Genomic DNA, 17,113 nt, shown 5'->3' with positions numbered 1-17,113 from the left:
TTGTTTAGTAAATTACATTCAAGCAGAGGAAATTTGATCAAAATATTTTTAGTTTGAGATCAATATTTAAGAAAATAAATAATTAATTTAGTTATGATATATGTAGTTACGTATGTTGTACATCGTATTAATGCTTATGATTTGTTTCTAGGAATCGGCTAATCATGTTTTTCTTGTAATGGAGGTAAGTGAAAAAGAAGTATTTAGTATTTCTTGGTAATAGAGCAAGTACATTACCTATAGTTTATGAATTGTATGATTAGTATTTGTTTTGGTTACTCAAATTTAATACATAAAAAACACTACTGACTTTAATATTGTTAGTAGCAAATTGAAAGTGATTGGAAGATTTTTAAAATGTGTCTAATCGAAAATTGTATTTTTCAGTATTGCAATGGAGGGGATCTGGCTGACTATCTGTCACGTAAGACAATAATTTATGAGATCTTTTGTTAGATAAAAAACTATCATATATGCTTATAATTAATTAATTTCACTTTATTAAGTTCAATAATTGATTAGTTTTATCCTCCTGTTGTTTTTAGTAACATTTTTTAATATTAAAAAAAAAGTAGTTTATTATTACAAATGCTTTCCATCCTTACTTTATAAAATAATGCTAAAAAAGAAAAGAGTGTGTTCTAATTTAAAATTTTAACTCTGTACCTCTACACCAACAAATATTCTTTTTGTAAGGAGCCATAAAAATATGGAATTAAATTTATGAATAAGCACAGTCCAGTTTTCTTCTTGACAGGCATAAAGAAATACATTTAAACCTTCCTACACATTAATTTTAGAACAAATATTCCAATAATACACTTTATTCTAGGATGTATTCCTACACATTCACGCCACTTTGGTGACTTGTAATAATGTACACATAAACTATAATAAGACAGTACAGGAATCACTTAATGCCGCGATTAAAGTGATTCTGGTGGTATGGACAAACATATATGGTGTGCTTTACGGGTTACAGTTATGTAAAAATACATGCTGGAAAATCATTTAAATATCTTAATATTAATTTGAATAAATAATTTTTGTTAACAAAAATGTTACAAAATATACAATTTAGGCCCGTTTTTTTTTTTCACAGTACGATTTTACTTGTCGCTGATAAAAAAAATCACATCCTAAAATTTGTAAAACATTTGTTGATCCGAAAAGTATTAAAGATCAATTTTTTAAAACTATTATAGCCGTGCTCATAGAATTCCTCATTATACACATTTTACTGTTGGTTTTTCACTATTTCATTTGTCATTCATTGCTAATTTGTAATGGGATTTTTGTAAACTAGAAATAATTGCCTTGCATGCTAATTAGGTTTCAGTTTTTTTGGGTTGGACCAATGTTATTATGGTAAGGTATTTATTGGCCATGTTATTATTGGATAACGTCACTAGACCCAGTACAGTATTATGGTGCTCTAAGATTTAAATCTAATTATGGATTATATATTTTTTAGTGAATTAAATTCACAATTTGATTTTTTTTATTACCTTAAAGTAATAAAAAAATTACTTACATTAACCATTTGTTGATAATTTCTTGTTCAAGGATATAAAATTACAATGTCCTCTGCATTTTTTAATATTTAATAGGATTAAGCTATAATCCTACTCACAGCATTTTTGAAGTTGATCACACGTATTTTTTCACAGCAGATAGTTTCATCACATAATTATTTCTGTTATTTTTGTTTTAATTTAACTGTTTTTAATGAATCATGTCCCAACAGTTTGATAGGGTGTCTTAATTAAAATGATCGCAATGTAATTAAAATATCTTTGCATTCCTAACAATAAACTTGTAGTAGCTGTTTTTCGTATCAAGGTGTTTTACGTTTCATTTAGTGCTGTTTAAATACCTGCTTTTACTTAGTGTATTAAGGCTCGATATTTAAACAATTTATCTTTTGTTTTGATTATGAAAAAGTGCTTTTTTTAACTACTATTTTACTTTTTAGTGAAAGGCACGCTCAGTGAAGACACAATACGGATGTTCCTGAGGCAGTTAGGTAAGTCTGGAATTTAGTAGGTCTGAAATGGTAGGATGTATTACTCTGGATAGCGTTACTGTTTAACATCATTTTCTGTTCCTAATGTATCACTTAAAGTACAAATAATGGACAGGATAATACAGGGGCAGACACATTATTTTATGTTTAAAATTGTATTGTAAAAGTGAGTGCAAATGAGCGTATTCCTTCCTGTTGAGCCATTAGAATGAAGTGAGCTGTAACAATTTGACTGAGAAAGATTATTATCTAATTACACTGACATGTTAAATTAACTGAAAATCTACAAATCTAATTTGAATGTTTTTAATGCTATGAGTAACTTAAAATAATCTGTTGTTTTATATTTGATGTAATAGCATCGATATTGTAATCGGTTTTGTGCTTATTACAGCACATCGTTATTAGTACCTTTTAAAACTTGGATTAATTCTCTTTTGTTGACAACAAATAACATTTTCTGCTTTGTATCCTTGGTGGAAGTAGGTAGGTTTTAATGGAAAAGACATTTTTTAGATACTTCCACATTAAATTTATTTAAAAAAGCGCTTTCGCCGGTTAAGGCATCATCAGTTAATCATTATCAACTGATGATGCCTTAACCGGCGAAAGCGCTTTTTTTAATAAATTTAATGTGGAAGTATCTAAAAAATGTCTTTTCCATTAAAACAAATAACATGCAAATACTGACATAATTTTGTCTGTACGCTTGAACGTTCTCGCACAGTCTTGAGATTTGGTACAATCCCCTTCATTTACACTGATTGTCGAATTTTCCTATTTATTGATGAAGAAATAAGGATATACTAACTTATGTTAAGGAATTGATGCCACCTTAACTAAGAACCCTGTCATCTTCATTGAGAGAGTGTGGATAAAGCTATACTAAGTGTTTCGAGACACATTGAACTTTTGAGATATCTTGAAAGGGTTTGGCCATGAAAGGGTCAAATTTCTTCTTAAAAGACAATATATAACCAACATACAAGGGTAATCTGGAAAGTAAGGTCCAATTTAGTACATAATTTTAATAACATGTTTAAAAAAAAATCTTGTGTTATTTGATTCCTGACATCTTTCTTTATTTTCCAACATAGTTTCCATTTTTGTTTAAACATTTGTCATAACGTTCTATGAGTTTTTTAATGCTGATTTCATAGCATCTGTGAGGATAACCAATATTTAACTGCTTCTTTTACCTCATCATCAGTGTTGAAGCGCTTACCACCAAGAAACTTCTTTAGGTTGCTAAACAAGTGAAAGTCGCTCGGTGCCAAGTCCGGGCCCGTACGACGAGTGGTCCATCTTCACTGATCTTTTCATCAACAACATTGACCAAATTTTCTGTGACCACTGATGTCCAGCCGGATTGCGGTTCATCATGGACATTTTCTTGTCCATTTTTGAAAGCTCTCGCTCACTTGCTATCACTAATTGCATTAAGTCCATATACTTCACTTATCTGTCTATGAATATCCGCCGCTGGAATGTTCCTTGCTGTCAAAAACCGGATAACTAATCATGTTTTGCAGTCAGCGGGTTATCTTAAATTTGCACAGTAAACAGCACTCTACAGTGATTTCACTTCAATGTCGTCATTTTGTATGCAAGGCATGCTGGGAGTCAGTACGATGTATTGCGCTGTTTGCTCGCAGCTCGAACAGTCACCACGAAACGGACATTACTTTCCAGATGACCTCGGTACTTATCACAAGAGTATATATGTTAACAGTGTTAGCATTATTGAACCAATACAAGACTTAAAGTGTTCTTTGCTTGTATATTCTATTTGGTAAGGTATGTTCTACTTGGTCTGCATACAGAATTAATTGTAAACGCCAAAAGTTTTATGTGAAGTTTTAATATTTTTTATGTTTATTTGTGTGTGTGTGATGTGGAGTAATAATTAGATATTGCTTCTGTTTGATTGTACACATACTAGATTTTATAATGATGTATATATATTATTACAAATGTGCAAAGATATTGTCAAATGATCTTTGACATCAGAATAAATCTACAAACTCTCTAACCCTCTAATGGTGATTTGCACGTTGAGATATGAACGAAATAGTCACTAAACATATCAGTGTTACACATTGTATATAACTGCGTGTGTTACAGCTGGTGCCATGAAAGCTATGCACGCGAAGGGGGTGGTTCACAGAGATCTGAAGCCACAAAACATCCTTTTGAATTACACACCTAACCGGCCATCTCCACAGCCTCAGCACATCCGGCTCAAGATTGGTGAGTCCCCTTCGCTAACTAGTATAGCGAATGACACTTTGTACAGATTCTAGGACACATTAAAACTAGGGAGTTATTTTTCAAACACCTTGTACACTAAGGAGACTGAAATAGACATATTCTTATCAAGCCAGGTTCATTTGTACAGAACCATTGAGTTAATTCTCTCTTCATTGAGAATAAGAAAATGGCATCCATCCTCAATCTAAAAGTATTGGTATAAAAATTATTCAAATACATAAGTTTGTACATAAGTAAGTATGAAGATTAAAAAAACCTTCAATGTCAAGGAAATCTAGAACTTAAAAATCGGTTTTCTTAGGACACCCTAATACTAATAAGTTTTTGTTGTACAGCGGACTTTGGTTTCGCCCGGTTCCTACAGGATGGAGTTATGGCAGCTACTCTCTGCGGAAGTCCCATGTACATGGCACCTGAAGTCATCATGAGCCTCCAGTACGACGCCAAGGCTGACCTCTGGAGCTTGGGCACCATTGTGTTCCAGTGCCTCACTGGCAAGGCACCCTTCCAGGCGCAGACGCCTCAGGCCCTCAAGCAATTCTACGAGAAGAATGCTAACCTCGCACCCAAGTGAGAAAATAATACTTTTAACATGTTACTCCCAAGCGCATAAAAAAATTGATGGATTATTGTAGAATGAAAAGCTGTATCAATGTTTCTTTTAGAGTAAACTGGGCCTACAATGTTTTGTTTGGGTATTCTCCAAATGTTTCAAAGTTTTTGTGGATTGTGATAAAACCCCTGTACTGCATAGTCATTTTCTGCTAACCAATCCTATCTATTTTGAGTGTTGATATATTCATTTAAAGTGAACTAAACTTAAAGACGACACGCTACTTAGCTGCCGGCTGCAGATTTGAGGCTCCGCTTTTAACATGAGCGTAAAAGTATTGGTTTTAAATTTATTTCTACAATGGAGATAATAATGGGAAAGTCTATACTTAATATAAATAATAAACAATTAATATTCAGAGGTAATCTGTTTTTAACATTAGTGTTGAGACACTAAAACCTTAGGTTCTTGAAGTGAAAAATGTAAGGATTTGAGACAAGCTCCTATTAAACACATAGTTTAAAACTTTAGCCCTTATTATCCCTTTAACTCTTTCAGGGCCAGGAGCAAATATGAGATGTTGCAAAATTTTTTTACATCTCATATCCCCTTGTGACTAGTCAAAAGTGCCAGGCTAAAATTGGCGATTTTGCAGTCTCTTAGATTAAAATTTATAAGTTTTCATAAAAATTAGAGAATGACCTAAAAGTTGCACCAAATTAATCGTATAGATATATACTATCAACAAAAAAATATATAGACGTAGTTTTAAGTAATTTAAAATTAAAAAAATAATGTTTTAATAGATTACATTAAAAAATTTATTTTTTTTATTTCTTTTTGCAAATAACTAAAAAATGAAAAATATTTGTTCTATCGGAAGCTACTTTATTATGTTATACATTTAGAAAGGAACAACCATACAAAATTTCGTGTTATTTCTCTTAAAAATAAATTTGTTATGACAAATTTTGTATAAATGTGCATAATTGTACTTCACAACATTTTATAAGTATTAAAGCAACTGACTCTTACACTGCAAGAAACTTAAAATAAATATTCACATTATGGATGTACCGGTAAACAGATGATTGTAGGATCCATAAACAGTTTCAATAAAGTTAAAAAACACTATGTACCAAGAAATATTTACACAATTTAATTTGAAATTTATTTACACTTTTTCTGTTTACAAATGTGCTATTTACAATTTCACTCCCGTGAGATCGCAAATTGTCAGTCATTGTAACTACTAAACACAATAGCTAAGCACGTAACAACTAACACTACTAATATTTACAACTACAAAATAAAATAATGAAGAAGAATCCAGCATATAATAATACGATTACACTAAAGCATAAAGAATTAACAACAAAAGATTGAGTCAACTGATAATGTCACGTGACAATTACAAAATAAAAATAATATTCATATTAATTATCTACAAATATACCAGGGAATAAAAAAACATAACTTTTTAATCATTTGACGTCGTATTTATTTAGGAAAACGACGAATATCAAGGAAACTATATATTGCTGCCTGGCACTTTTTGCATATGTCACTGACGGCAATATTTTGCCACCTGGCACTTTTCAGACGCGATCTATGGCGGCAATATATTGCAGCCTGGCCTGGAAAGGGTTAAATGCAAAGTTTTCTATGGTACTGTCACTTGGTACTGGTGGGTTTAGTTGCCACATACTGAGTTACTTCACAGTCAACTTACATGTAGCGTGTTTCTCATCCACCATGATCAACTTCAGCAATATGTGCATTTACCAAACTACCACCAGAGTCCACATTCATAACGTCAGATTGTGGTTTATAAATTGAGTCCATATCCCGATCACTATTATTTTCAGAAAAGTTACACACTGCTGAATGCCTAACTCACAACAACACATCAGGAGAAATATAAAATTGATAAAATATCCTTATCATTATTATAAATAATCCTGCGATATGGACTAAACCTCTGTCAAAATAGAAAATTAAAAAGTTAGAGTAGCAACTTCTAAAATGCAATTGAAAAAACTAGGAAACAAAAAAGGTCCTGTTTTTAACTTCCAGGTAAAACTTCAGCACATGTTTTTGTGATAGTATCTTAGTTGACTATCAGAGTGTAGTATCAATTAAGCAGCACTGCTGTGGATCAAATGAACATTACTGGAAGCTAAAATATCATCTTATCAGGCATTGCGCAGCGAAGCTGCTATTTGAGCCGTGATAACATGAGCGTGGCAGGAGTTAAAAGCAGATCCTCAGATGTGTGGCCGGCCACTGATTAGCACTCCTTAATCACTGTAAAATGTTATCACTAATTTAGTATTTTTTAATTAACTAGAGCAGTGAATTGCATGCTTCTCCCGGAGTAGTGGGTTTAGTTCTTGATCTACTAAAATTTGGTACCCTTTAAAGACCTTTGGTAATTTCTTGAATGTGAAGAATTTAACTGGGTGAAGAGTGAAAACAGTAGGCAATGTACTTCTGAGCACTAAATCATGCAGCATTTGTTTACATTTACATGGTGGATTTTAGGAAATCGAACCGTAAACACTTCAATAAACCATTCATGAAATCTTGATATAAAATAAGCCTCTGAAAAAATATTCTCTTTTTATGTGAGATTCATTATATGATCAATGAAACAACGGTTTAGTTTATCAGAAATATCCAGTGAGATAGTGTTGCCAACAAAGTTGTGGCAAACTTTATAATAATCTAATAAATTAATAATAATAAATTCTTATAAAAACAGCAATTTTAAATTAGAGTGTAAGATATTTGAATACCCATGTAATCAATTCTTTCTATCCTAAGCTCTCCTAAAAAATGTAACACATGAAGTTTGTTAGGGTACTAATGTACTTTTGTAGTATGATTTATGTATTTTTATGCTTAATAATAGATGCACACAGAACTGATTCTGTGTTTGTCAAAATATAAAGAATTTTGTCATTTTTTCACATTTTTGTTTCTGTGGTCGTCTTGATTTTAAAATACTGTCTGTTTAACTTTAAATTTAAGTTTGATTTTTCCAGTTTATAATAAAGTTTATTTGGAAAAAACAGTATTTGGTCTCAAAATGTTCAATTCAAAGCTTCATTACTGTTTTAAGTTCTTAACTTTATTTTCCTTGACAGGATACCGAGTGGAACTTCTCCAGAGCTGACTTCACTCCTGATGGGTCTGCTTCGACGGAATGCCTCGGAACGAATGCCTTTCGATGCCTTCTTCACTCATCCCTTTCTACAACCACCAGCACCCCCCTCCGAGCCCCCAAGCCCGCCTGAAACTGACCAAGGTCACAATACCTTTCAGCTAACATCTCACATTTCTAGGTCTTGGGTCATTTTTAGCAAAGGTGCTCATTGCTTATTATCCTAACTGTAGCTTCTAATTGTAAGTCTTTTTTTTGCTTATTGTTATTGTTTGCATTTAACTCACCTGCAGCAACATTTTGTTTCTCACATTCTTGTTATGTTGTTTTACACTATATTTATTTACATTTGTAGACCGCTTTTGATGTTGAAAGATTAGAAACGGCATTGAGCATTATAAAGCAGAATGATGTGATAAAATGGATCTAGTTGTTGTATAATTATAAAGTATATATCAAATGAAAGAGATAACTGTATTGCTGTTACTATCAATTTTAAAACACTATGATTTTGTAAAGGAAAGAAAATGATACTGAAGAATCTGATAGAGTAAGAGTCATGGATAGTCCCAAGAAATCTCTGTGGAAGGCTAGCCATAAATTAGCAGTTTCAGTGACACGTGAAGAATTAAAAAAACAGTTTCAGCTAGGTCCTTATGTTTATACAGACTACAATTTATGTGGCAACCCAGACGGGGAGGCTTTCTTGACTAAGTTATATTCAATGATGAATTGATATTTCAAGTGGACTCTTATAGCAGGCACATCTGGAAGTCAATAAATCTCCATGAAATGTACTATTCCGACGAGACTCTTTAATATAAAATGGTTTTTGTGTCATATCACAGCGGACATTTTTATAAGCCATTCCTTTTGTTGTGAAGCAACAGCTAATGGTATTCCTTATCTTGATTTAGTACAACTAAGGTTTTTTTCTCAATTGGAAGAGGGAGAACTTCATTGGGCAGCAAACCTCATTGGCGTAGTGAAATATATATGCCCTTGGTTAACTCCTTCACGGTTTTTGATGTAATTTTACGTTCGTAGCGATTACGTCAAACTGTGCTACTGACTTAATATTGTATATCGTTATTCCTGTTTTATTGTGTTGTTTGCCGTAATATTTCCACAAGAAGTATTGCTATGACAACTGTGTGTCATGCTAGTAGTTCTGGCATTTTCTTGTGGATGTCAGCACTTCCTTAGTTCTCTCTTCATGAGTTTTTGCATCTTAGTCAGTTCGCTGTAGTCGCACAGTGGAGTCAGCTACTGCGTGTTGTTTTTGCATGTCACTCGTCCTGGAGTATTTTATGGTTTTAATTTAACTAAAATATTAACAAAGCCAGTGTAAACAAAATCATTTTTTGACTAGATAGCTAAAAAGAAAAAAAATTTTAACTAAAAAAGGCCAAATGTAACGCTTTATTTCATAAAAATATATATCTACAAAAATTAAAACGTTAAGGGGTTTATGACATACCCAACTGCTGCTAGATTGGTTGCTGAGGGCTGGATAACCGGGCTTGTTTTGCATGGCCTCAATATTCACACAATCTTCAGATGCTATTTTTACTTTTAGGATATCATAAAGGATTATTATCAAAGTAGCAGGTGTTCCTCCACTTTCACATCTATCAGACCAAGATTGAACCAGTTACTGTAATAAATTACTTTAGAAACAGTTGTTAAAGTATGGGAAAACCCTTGTATATCGACTGAACTTGTGATGTGTGATAAAAGATGCACACATAGTACAATTGTAGCAAATATTGTTTGAGTGCTCTTTCATTTGATATGTAATTTATAATTGTTAATCAAATAGAATATGTAGTATAAAGCCTTAGCCCTGATATTCACGTTGAAGTTGTATGTTAAGTGTATTTTGAAAACATAAATGACATTCTAAACATAATCTGCGTTCTTTAAAACTTTTTAGTAATCTTTTAAAACATGGAATTTGCATTCAGAATTTTGAAATATCATTAATAGGCTACTCCCTTTTCCTAAAATGATGCCGCATATTTTTGAAACTCACAATAAACAACAATCAATTTAGCCAACATTTAAAATTATTATTTACCGAAATAAAACATACTTTTAAGTGATTGTAGGTCTAGTTTTTAATATTCTTTTTTATTTAAAAAAAAAGCAGAGAGTAAACTCATATGAATGGTTTTTCAACTTCGACATACAACTGCAATCTGTAGGATATTTATAAAACTTTTGAAAACTGAACGTAGACCGTTGTTAAACACTCTTAGTTGACAAGTGAAGACGATCGCCCAATCTATCAGAGATTAGAACTATTTGGAGGGAAACTTAAACGCAGACCGCTTTTGTGACCTGAGCTTGTGCCGTTAGGCCCAGCCGCTGCATGACGAGCACAGCTCGTCAGTGATCCGCAATGGGTTAACCCTCTTGAGTGCCAAGAGCCGATGAGATCAGAAATCAAGACTCAGCTATACAGATATTTACTTTTTTTTAATTTGCTGTTTGTTCCCATGTGCATATGAACAAGTAATAAAAAAGATGCATACAATTAAATTAAGATCATAAAATTAAAATTTGTGTATTCCAAAGTTAAAAAAAATTAAATTAAATTTTTGTTGGTATTACTTTTTTACTAACAAATTTTAGTATGTTTTATCATTAAATTAAATATTACAAACAGCCTACTTTCCCTCTTGAATAATAAAAGAAAAATTATCTCATTATTTTTTAATGTTATGAATATTGTTGTTTGGCTGAACACTACACAAACACCAAAAGAGTGCTTGGCACCAAGATGTGACCTGTCATAAATGCTGGATATTGATATCATCACCCCCTCAAAAGTACTTGACACTCAAAGGGTCAATCTGTATCAGTTGAAACCAAACTTCTTCCGGATTATTGAATTTTCGTTATTTTCAGATTAAGCCCTTAAATGTGACTTGATCTGATTTATTATAAACTGTAATTCTTTCCAACCATTACATAAGTATAACAGATTGAATAGAGCCATTAGTTTATATGTTTTATTTACGGAAACATAATATTATTTGGTGCAGTAATTGATCTACAGACAGTTTATTGTTGTATGGACAGCAAATCTAGTCCCAAAACAAAGAAATAAAAATATACACCAACCCAATTATAACAAATAACTGATTCAATAGACAAAGACTTGTTTATTAAGAGAATAGCCATTGCCAGATCACAACTGACATGGGCAAATCAACAAGGCAGCAATTGATGCTCCCACATTCAATGTCCCTCTCTCACCCACACAACACATAATTTACTGTACTGCTTACCGAGTTGTCGTCATACCAGCAATTTAACTAATATTCACTTTATACAATTTTTTGTCTTTTCACATTCCAAATTATTGATGCCTCACTGTACTTTCCTAACTAAAATGTTTAGAGAGTGGAGACTACTATTTCCAACGCATTGATTGATATAAGTTAAACCACTCATTTAAGTAAAAACACATTTTTTTACAAAATGCGAGTTACCAATGCTCTCCAGTTATAGATTATATTGTAAGTGTCATGGGATTGAATCTCGTTGGATTACTTAAGAGACTATATTACATCATACAGGATGTACAACTAGGCTCGCCCCAGAGTGGGAGAACGAATTGGGCCACAATGTCGGGGGATCATCATGTGAAGAAATAGTCGGGAAATATTTAAGTTTTGGATGCATTCATAATAATATTGTGCTTGTATTTATTACATGAAAAATGCGGATTGTAGGTACCCGATACAGTGTAGTGTGTGGCTCAGTGCAGAGACGGTGGGACCTTCATTAATTGAGATGAGTGGACCCGTTGTCTTCTCTTTCCCTTTCTCTATTGATGGGATATTGACGGAGCTAACTCTTGATTATTTTCACTGAGGTGAATAACTGAGTGAAAATAAAGCACTCATTCCATTACATTTACGTTATGTTAGACAAAGTATACTCTAATGAGTTTTTAATCAATATTAACTTATTTAGTGATTAATTTGAATTAAATAATTGTTTAGTAACAAAATACCATCTCCATTGTAGCAAACAATAAATTAAAAATTATTATTAAACTTTATTTGAAAATCAAAAGAATAAAATAAAAAAAAAATTTTATAATAAATAAAATAAATCTGATGATAAGTTTCGTTAAGATTAAACTTGGTAAAACTAAATTAAATTACTTTATAAATAGTAAAATAAAGCAGTTTTCGTTTCTTTTGAGATACAACTTGAATTAATAGAAACACATTTTTTTGTATTTAAATATTATTTAGTTGTTGGAGTGGGGTCTGTGGACGAAGTTGCAGTCATTCTTGAATGAAAATAGTATTTGACAAGATTTGTGTTAGATAGATAGCAAAGGCCTAAAATGTACAGTATTCACCCTATAAACAGGCTTAATAGTTCGGTTTGTTGAATAATATAATATGTTTGATGGTTTGATATAAGAGGTGCAACCTAGTTTTTTGAGTACACCAGAATTTCAGTTGAATTTTTATCAGGTCTGATAAGATACCTTTTAGAGAAGAAAATAGTGGGTAAACTACAACAAGTAATGCCAAGAAGGGCGTGTTTGCGTCCGACATCTTGCACAGCAATGACAGAAAGAAGCTTAGGGCTGAGTGGCTGGAAAAACATTTATTGTCTAGAGTTGGCGGCAGGTACACAGCATCGTGTGGTACCGCCCTGCTGCTCATGTCTGTCCTGGCTAGTGTCGAGTCTTCCTCATATGTACCACACAAACACTAAACTTAAAGTTACCACTCGATCTAGTGCTCACCACTTTTACTGTTCATATTGCGGCCGAGGCCTCGGTTGGTCTATGATGGATTGCCTCACATACATTGATCATCAGATTACATAGGTCAAAATTAAAAAAGTGATATTATGTTTTGATATTACGGTTACATTCAAACCTCGATTGAACTGCATTTACACTGGCAAAATATTGCACAAGTTTTGTGTCCGACTGTAAAAATCGCATTTAAATGCGCACAAGAACTCTGTGAGCACTACTACAACCAGTGCCGGACAGTTGTTTGCAAGAACTAGAGATCAGTGTCGGCTATTAAAATTTCAATTACAAACATTGCCGAGACATCACAGCCGTGTGTGAACAGACTTCATATTGACTCCCGAAACAACCAGCGATACAACTGTAGAAAGTACTTGCGACAGTTCTCGTGAGTCAAATTGCTTAACTTGTGCGACAGTTATGCAAATTCTCTCACAACTTTACTTGTCAGTGTAAATGCAGTTTTTGTTGGCATTAGTCTACAGACAGCAGCGGCCAGCCGACCGAATCAACTACACATATTAGTTTTCAAGAAATCCTGTCAGTTCTTCCCACACACGTGACGATCGGTCAGACAATTCGAACTGTTCAAACCAAATAGTCGAACTTGTATAAGGAGTCTTATGTCATGTTGTTTTGTAGTCCATAACTATAATCTAACGAACATGTTGTGACGAACCACAGCCTTTCATTCATTTATTTACATTGTATTTTTGTTGTCGTGAGGGGGTGATTCTATTCTTGAATTATCCTAAAGGCCAACAGAAAATATTTAAGAGCCAGTAATTTATAGCATTAATTGTGCTTGTATTCTGGGTGCAACACTAGAAGGTACTCTTTTGTACTGGTATCTGTCTACTTATTCTACAGATCGTGAACTAACCACACTTCAGTAACTTCCATAGCAGATAACTTTCTGATGCATTCTTCATTTATTGGCCGTCAGCGGGATATATATTGAGAGCCACAATACTTTCGCGGGACTCTAACCAGAACTACCAACAACAATGAAAATCTAGAAAAGTGTGCATTATGCATGATTTTTGGACTTTGGTAAACATGCATGGATATGCGTGAATTTTTATGGTGTCCTTGGAAATTTTACTAGGAATGGATCGTTTCGATACTGCAGCTCTTTTCACTCAATTCCGATACTAACAGAAGTGTTTAAATACACTTGAAAAATCAATATTTCACAATATACTAATTATATGTGGAACTGAATCTCAAATCCAAAAATAATTCTATTTACGGACGAGTACTGATTGGCATTACGCAAATTACCGATTGCTAAACCATTTGCACTTTTCGTATGAAAAAATATAGATAGATAACCAAAGTAATAAACAACTGTGGTTAATAATAATATTTTAGCTATAATTTGTATTTTTTAATATTTATTTTGACGCATCGTCAAGAGTCTGCTCCGTTTATTCGTGGACAAAAACAATCAGCAGTATGCAAAATTACAAATAGCTGAAACGTGTTTTTGTAGTTTTTTGTGTATAAACACTTTTTTAGAAAAATTTGAGTTTTCAATGAAAGTGATTTGGTTTTTAGTTAATGTGTTGAACAATTTAAAACTAATTTTGTTTGTTTTGGACTAATATGGTTTAAAAAAAATCTGACTAAACAATCAAGAATGTGCTATAGCAATTAACAAAGTAATAATAGTATAATGATTTTTTAATGAGAGAAATCAAAAGCATGACGCTTGCATAGTAATGTGACTAATTGTAGCTTTTGTGTAGTAATGCAATAATTACTTGGAGAAAAAGTGTAACTGCTTCTAAAAATATTAATACACTAAATGTAAAAACATTTTTCTCGTTAATTTTGCATATACTATAATTGTGCACTGTTGAAAGTATATTGCTGCTTATTTCAGTTTATTAGTTTTGTGTTTAATTGGCATTAACCTCTGAGCATCAGGTTTTCGGCCCTCCTATAAAAACTCTTCTGTGTTCATTTTATACTAAATAATTATTATTAATTTTTGTTAATGGTAAGTTTCTTGCAATTAAAATGTGATATGAAAGTAATATTATTATTTTAATATTAAAGATGGTTTGATATGATAAATTGGTTACAAATCGTAATTGTTATTCTATTCAATTCAAAATACTATCTTTTCATTGTGATTATTAAATACCATGCATTTCAATAGAGAGTGAAACAAATAAATAAAATCTGAAAACTTCCTTAAACCTAAGTTAATGAAATTGTATGATTATGATTATAAACTTTCTTGTGGGTTAAAATTCTTATTTAAGAACTTCTCACTTAAATAGCAGATAACATTAAATTCTTTTTTATTTTTTTACAATTTATTCTGTGAAAAAGGTAGCTGTAAGAATTCCCGTTTGTAGGAAGATATGTTTGACTCAATCTGTGTGTTAGGTTTCTCATTAATGATCTTTTTTTGCGGTAGCACCATATATTGGAATTCTGTAAGTTACATTTAATGAATTGAGAAAAGTAAATAGTTTTTTTTGTGTGTGTGTGTGTGTTTTTTTTTTAGTTGTGGTAATAGTTTTATTACCACATCTCTTCATCTGCCTCAGAGTATACAAACCAAACAGCAGGCATCATATTAACTACAATGACCAAATGTTTCATTAAATGTTCAAGGTTAAATTCTCATTTATTAAAAACTTTCTTCATACTAGTTTCTGTCATCATTTATACAACATTTAGTTAAATGTTCTTATCTATTTTGTACTAGAAGAAATTAAATTTGAACTGTCTGAATTCAGAAGAATTTGTTCTCTCTGAAAAATCTTTAATTTCCAAAAGACCACCATATGAAGGGACGTCAATGCTCTTGTGACTTTCATGAAACTAAAATATTGGCATTATCATTGTATAGACTTACTGTACCTAAATCCCCCAGCGCCACACCAGGTAAACCCATCACATAACAAAGGAAAAAAAGAGGGCCTAGGTGGATCCCTTTGTAACACCGTAATACTTCATCTGCAGCGAAGAATCTAAACTCCTTGACCTGCACTTAAAGCTTTTTTGAGATGTTTAAAAGACAACTGTGTTAAAAATTATTATAACTCTTTTGTGAGGTCAAAAAATATTTTGAAAAACTTTTGTGAGGTGCCTGACTTGGTGAGATGCACTCCCGGATAGAAGAGACAACATCAACAGTACTTGTATTAGACAGGAAAATATTGAGAATTATCAGATTTGTCATTTAGTTGATGCAACATATCAGACAGAAATTAAAAGAAAACTAAGTTAAAGTAGTGCACGGGCAGGAGGCAAGTTTTCTTCTTTCAGAATATCCTTAAATTTTTCCATTGTATCCAAAGTCCAATCTGTTTCAGAAGTAATGGGTACCAGCCCGGCAGAAGACTCAGATGGGTTCGAAATAGTGCCACGAAATTTACCTACAGACAAGCAGTAAGTCACCTATTATATTTTGTTTGTCATGTAACATTACAGAATGCAGTTGCGTAGAGTAGATGTTGGGAGGTACCTGAAATATCATTATCCTGGTAGAAGCTTACGTAATGCTCATTTTTGTGTCACACAAAAGTGTCCTGAGTTCAATATAGTCAGTGCGTCACCTGGGGACGTGTGTCATGTACAGTAAATCTTTTTGTTGTAAAATTTTAATTGCTCTTTGTTATTTATAAATCATTCTGGTGGAGAAAAATGCTGTTAAAATTGTTTTGGTATTAACCCCTTTTGGCTGGTGGGCTATTTCTCAGTAAGAGTACCCTAAAAAGTGAGTTTTTTTAATTATAGATTTTCTTTTTAGGTGTTTTAGGTTTACTGCAGGAAAAGTGAAATTAGTTTAATTATACACAAAAGTTATTATATTTACAACAGGTTTCAATTTAACCTTTTAAAGAAAAATGTCATCTTACTATGTCTTTTGTTTGTATCGCTCACAGAGCTTTGTTATGCTTTTGCAATAGGGTTCTGTGTTTGGTTTCTAATGACATGAATTCCGCCAGCAAAACATCATGCATATGCCAAAAACTGATCTCATGATCTTTCACTGTTACAGCATTTCTTTGGGCTTGACCTTGACACGAGACAATGTCTTGTTACCATTTTATGGATTGTTGCTTTGATTCATGGGTAAGGTGGGATACATGTTCCATCTTTCTTGTCCTGTTAGAGTCTGACTCAACACTTTTTTCTTCTCCTTCTTCATGACAGTTTGACTCAACATTCATTTTTTCTCCTTCTTCATGGTAACGAGTCAAAAATGTCAAAAAAACTGTCCGCTACTTTGAACATTTAAGATATTCTATGAGCAGTTTGGGTACCCATAGAGAGAGT

At 32.5% G+C, this 17,113-nt stretch overlaps 1 protein-coding gene across 6 annotated transcripts in view; it reads left to right on the top strand.

Moving 5' to 3' along the window:
• The window catches only part of LOC124367484 (serine/threonine-protein kinase ULK2), a 91,316-nt gene that overhangs the window by 29,921 nt on the left and 44,282 nt on the right, over nt 1–17,113 (top strand). For 3 of the 6 annotated variants that reach the window (XM_046824338.1, XM_046824342.1, XM_046824337.1), the window contains exons 4-10: nt 152–184; nt 388–424; nt 1,976–2,026; nt 4,151–4,276; nt 4,633–4,867; nt 8,000–8,220; nt 16,147–16,222. In XM_046824338.1, coding sequence (XP_046680294.1) covers nt 152–184; nt 388–424; nt 1,976–2,026; nt 4,151–4,276; nt 4,633–4,867; nt 8,000–8,220; nt 16,147–16,222 — 779 coding nt within the window. The remainder of the gene's footprint in view (nt 1–151; nt 185–387; nt 425–1,975; nt 2,027–4,150; nt 4,277–4,632; nt 4,868–7,999; nt 8,221–16,146; nt 16,223–17,113) is intronic. The other 3 variants (XM_046824339.1, XM_046824341.1, XM_046824340.1) reach the window with 3 other exon arrangements.

Source organism: Homalodisca vitripennis, chromosome 8, assembly GCF_021130785.1.
Source record: "Homalodisca vitripennis isolate AUS2020 chromosome 8, UT_GWSS_2.1, whole genome shotgun sequence".
Lineage (NCBI taxonomy): Eukaryota > Metazoa > Arthropoda > Insecta > Hemiptera > Cicadellidae > Homalodisca > Homalodisca vitripennis.
The sequence above is the reverse complement of the archived record's forward strand: the minus strand, read 5'-3'. Positions and strand labels throughout refer to the sequence as shown.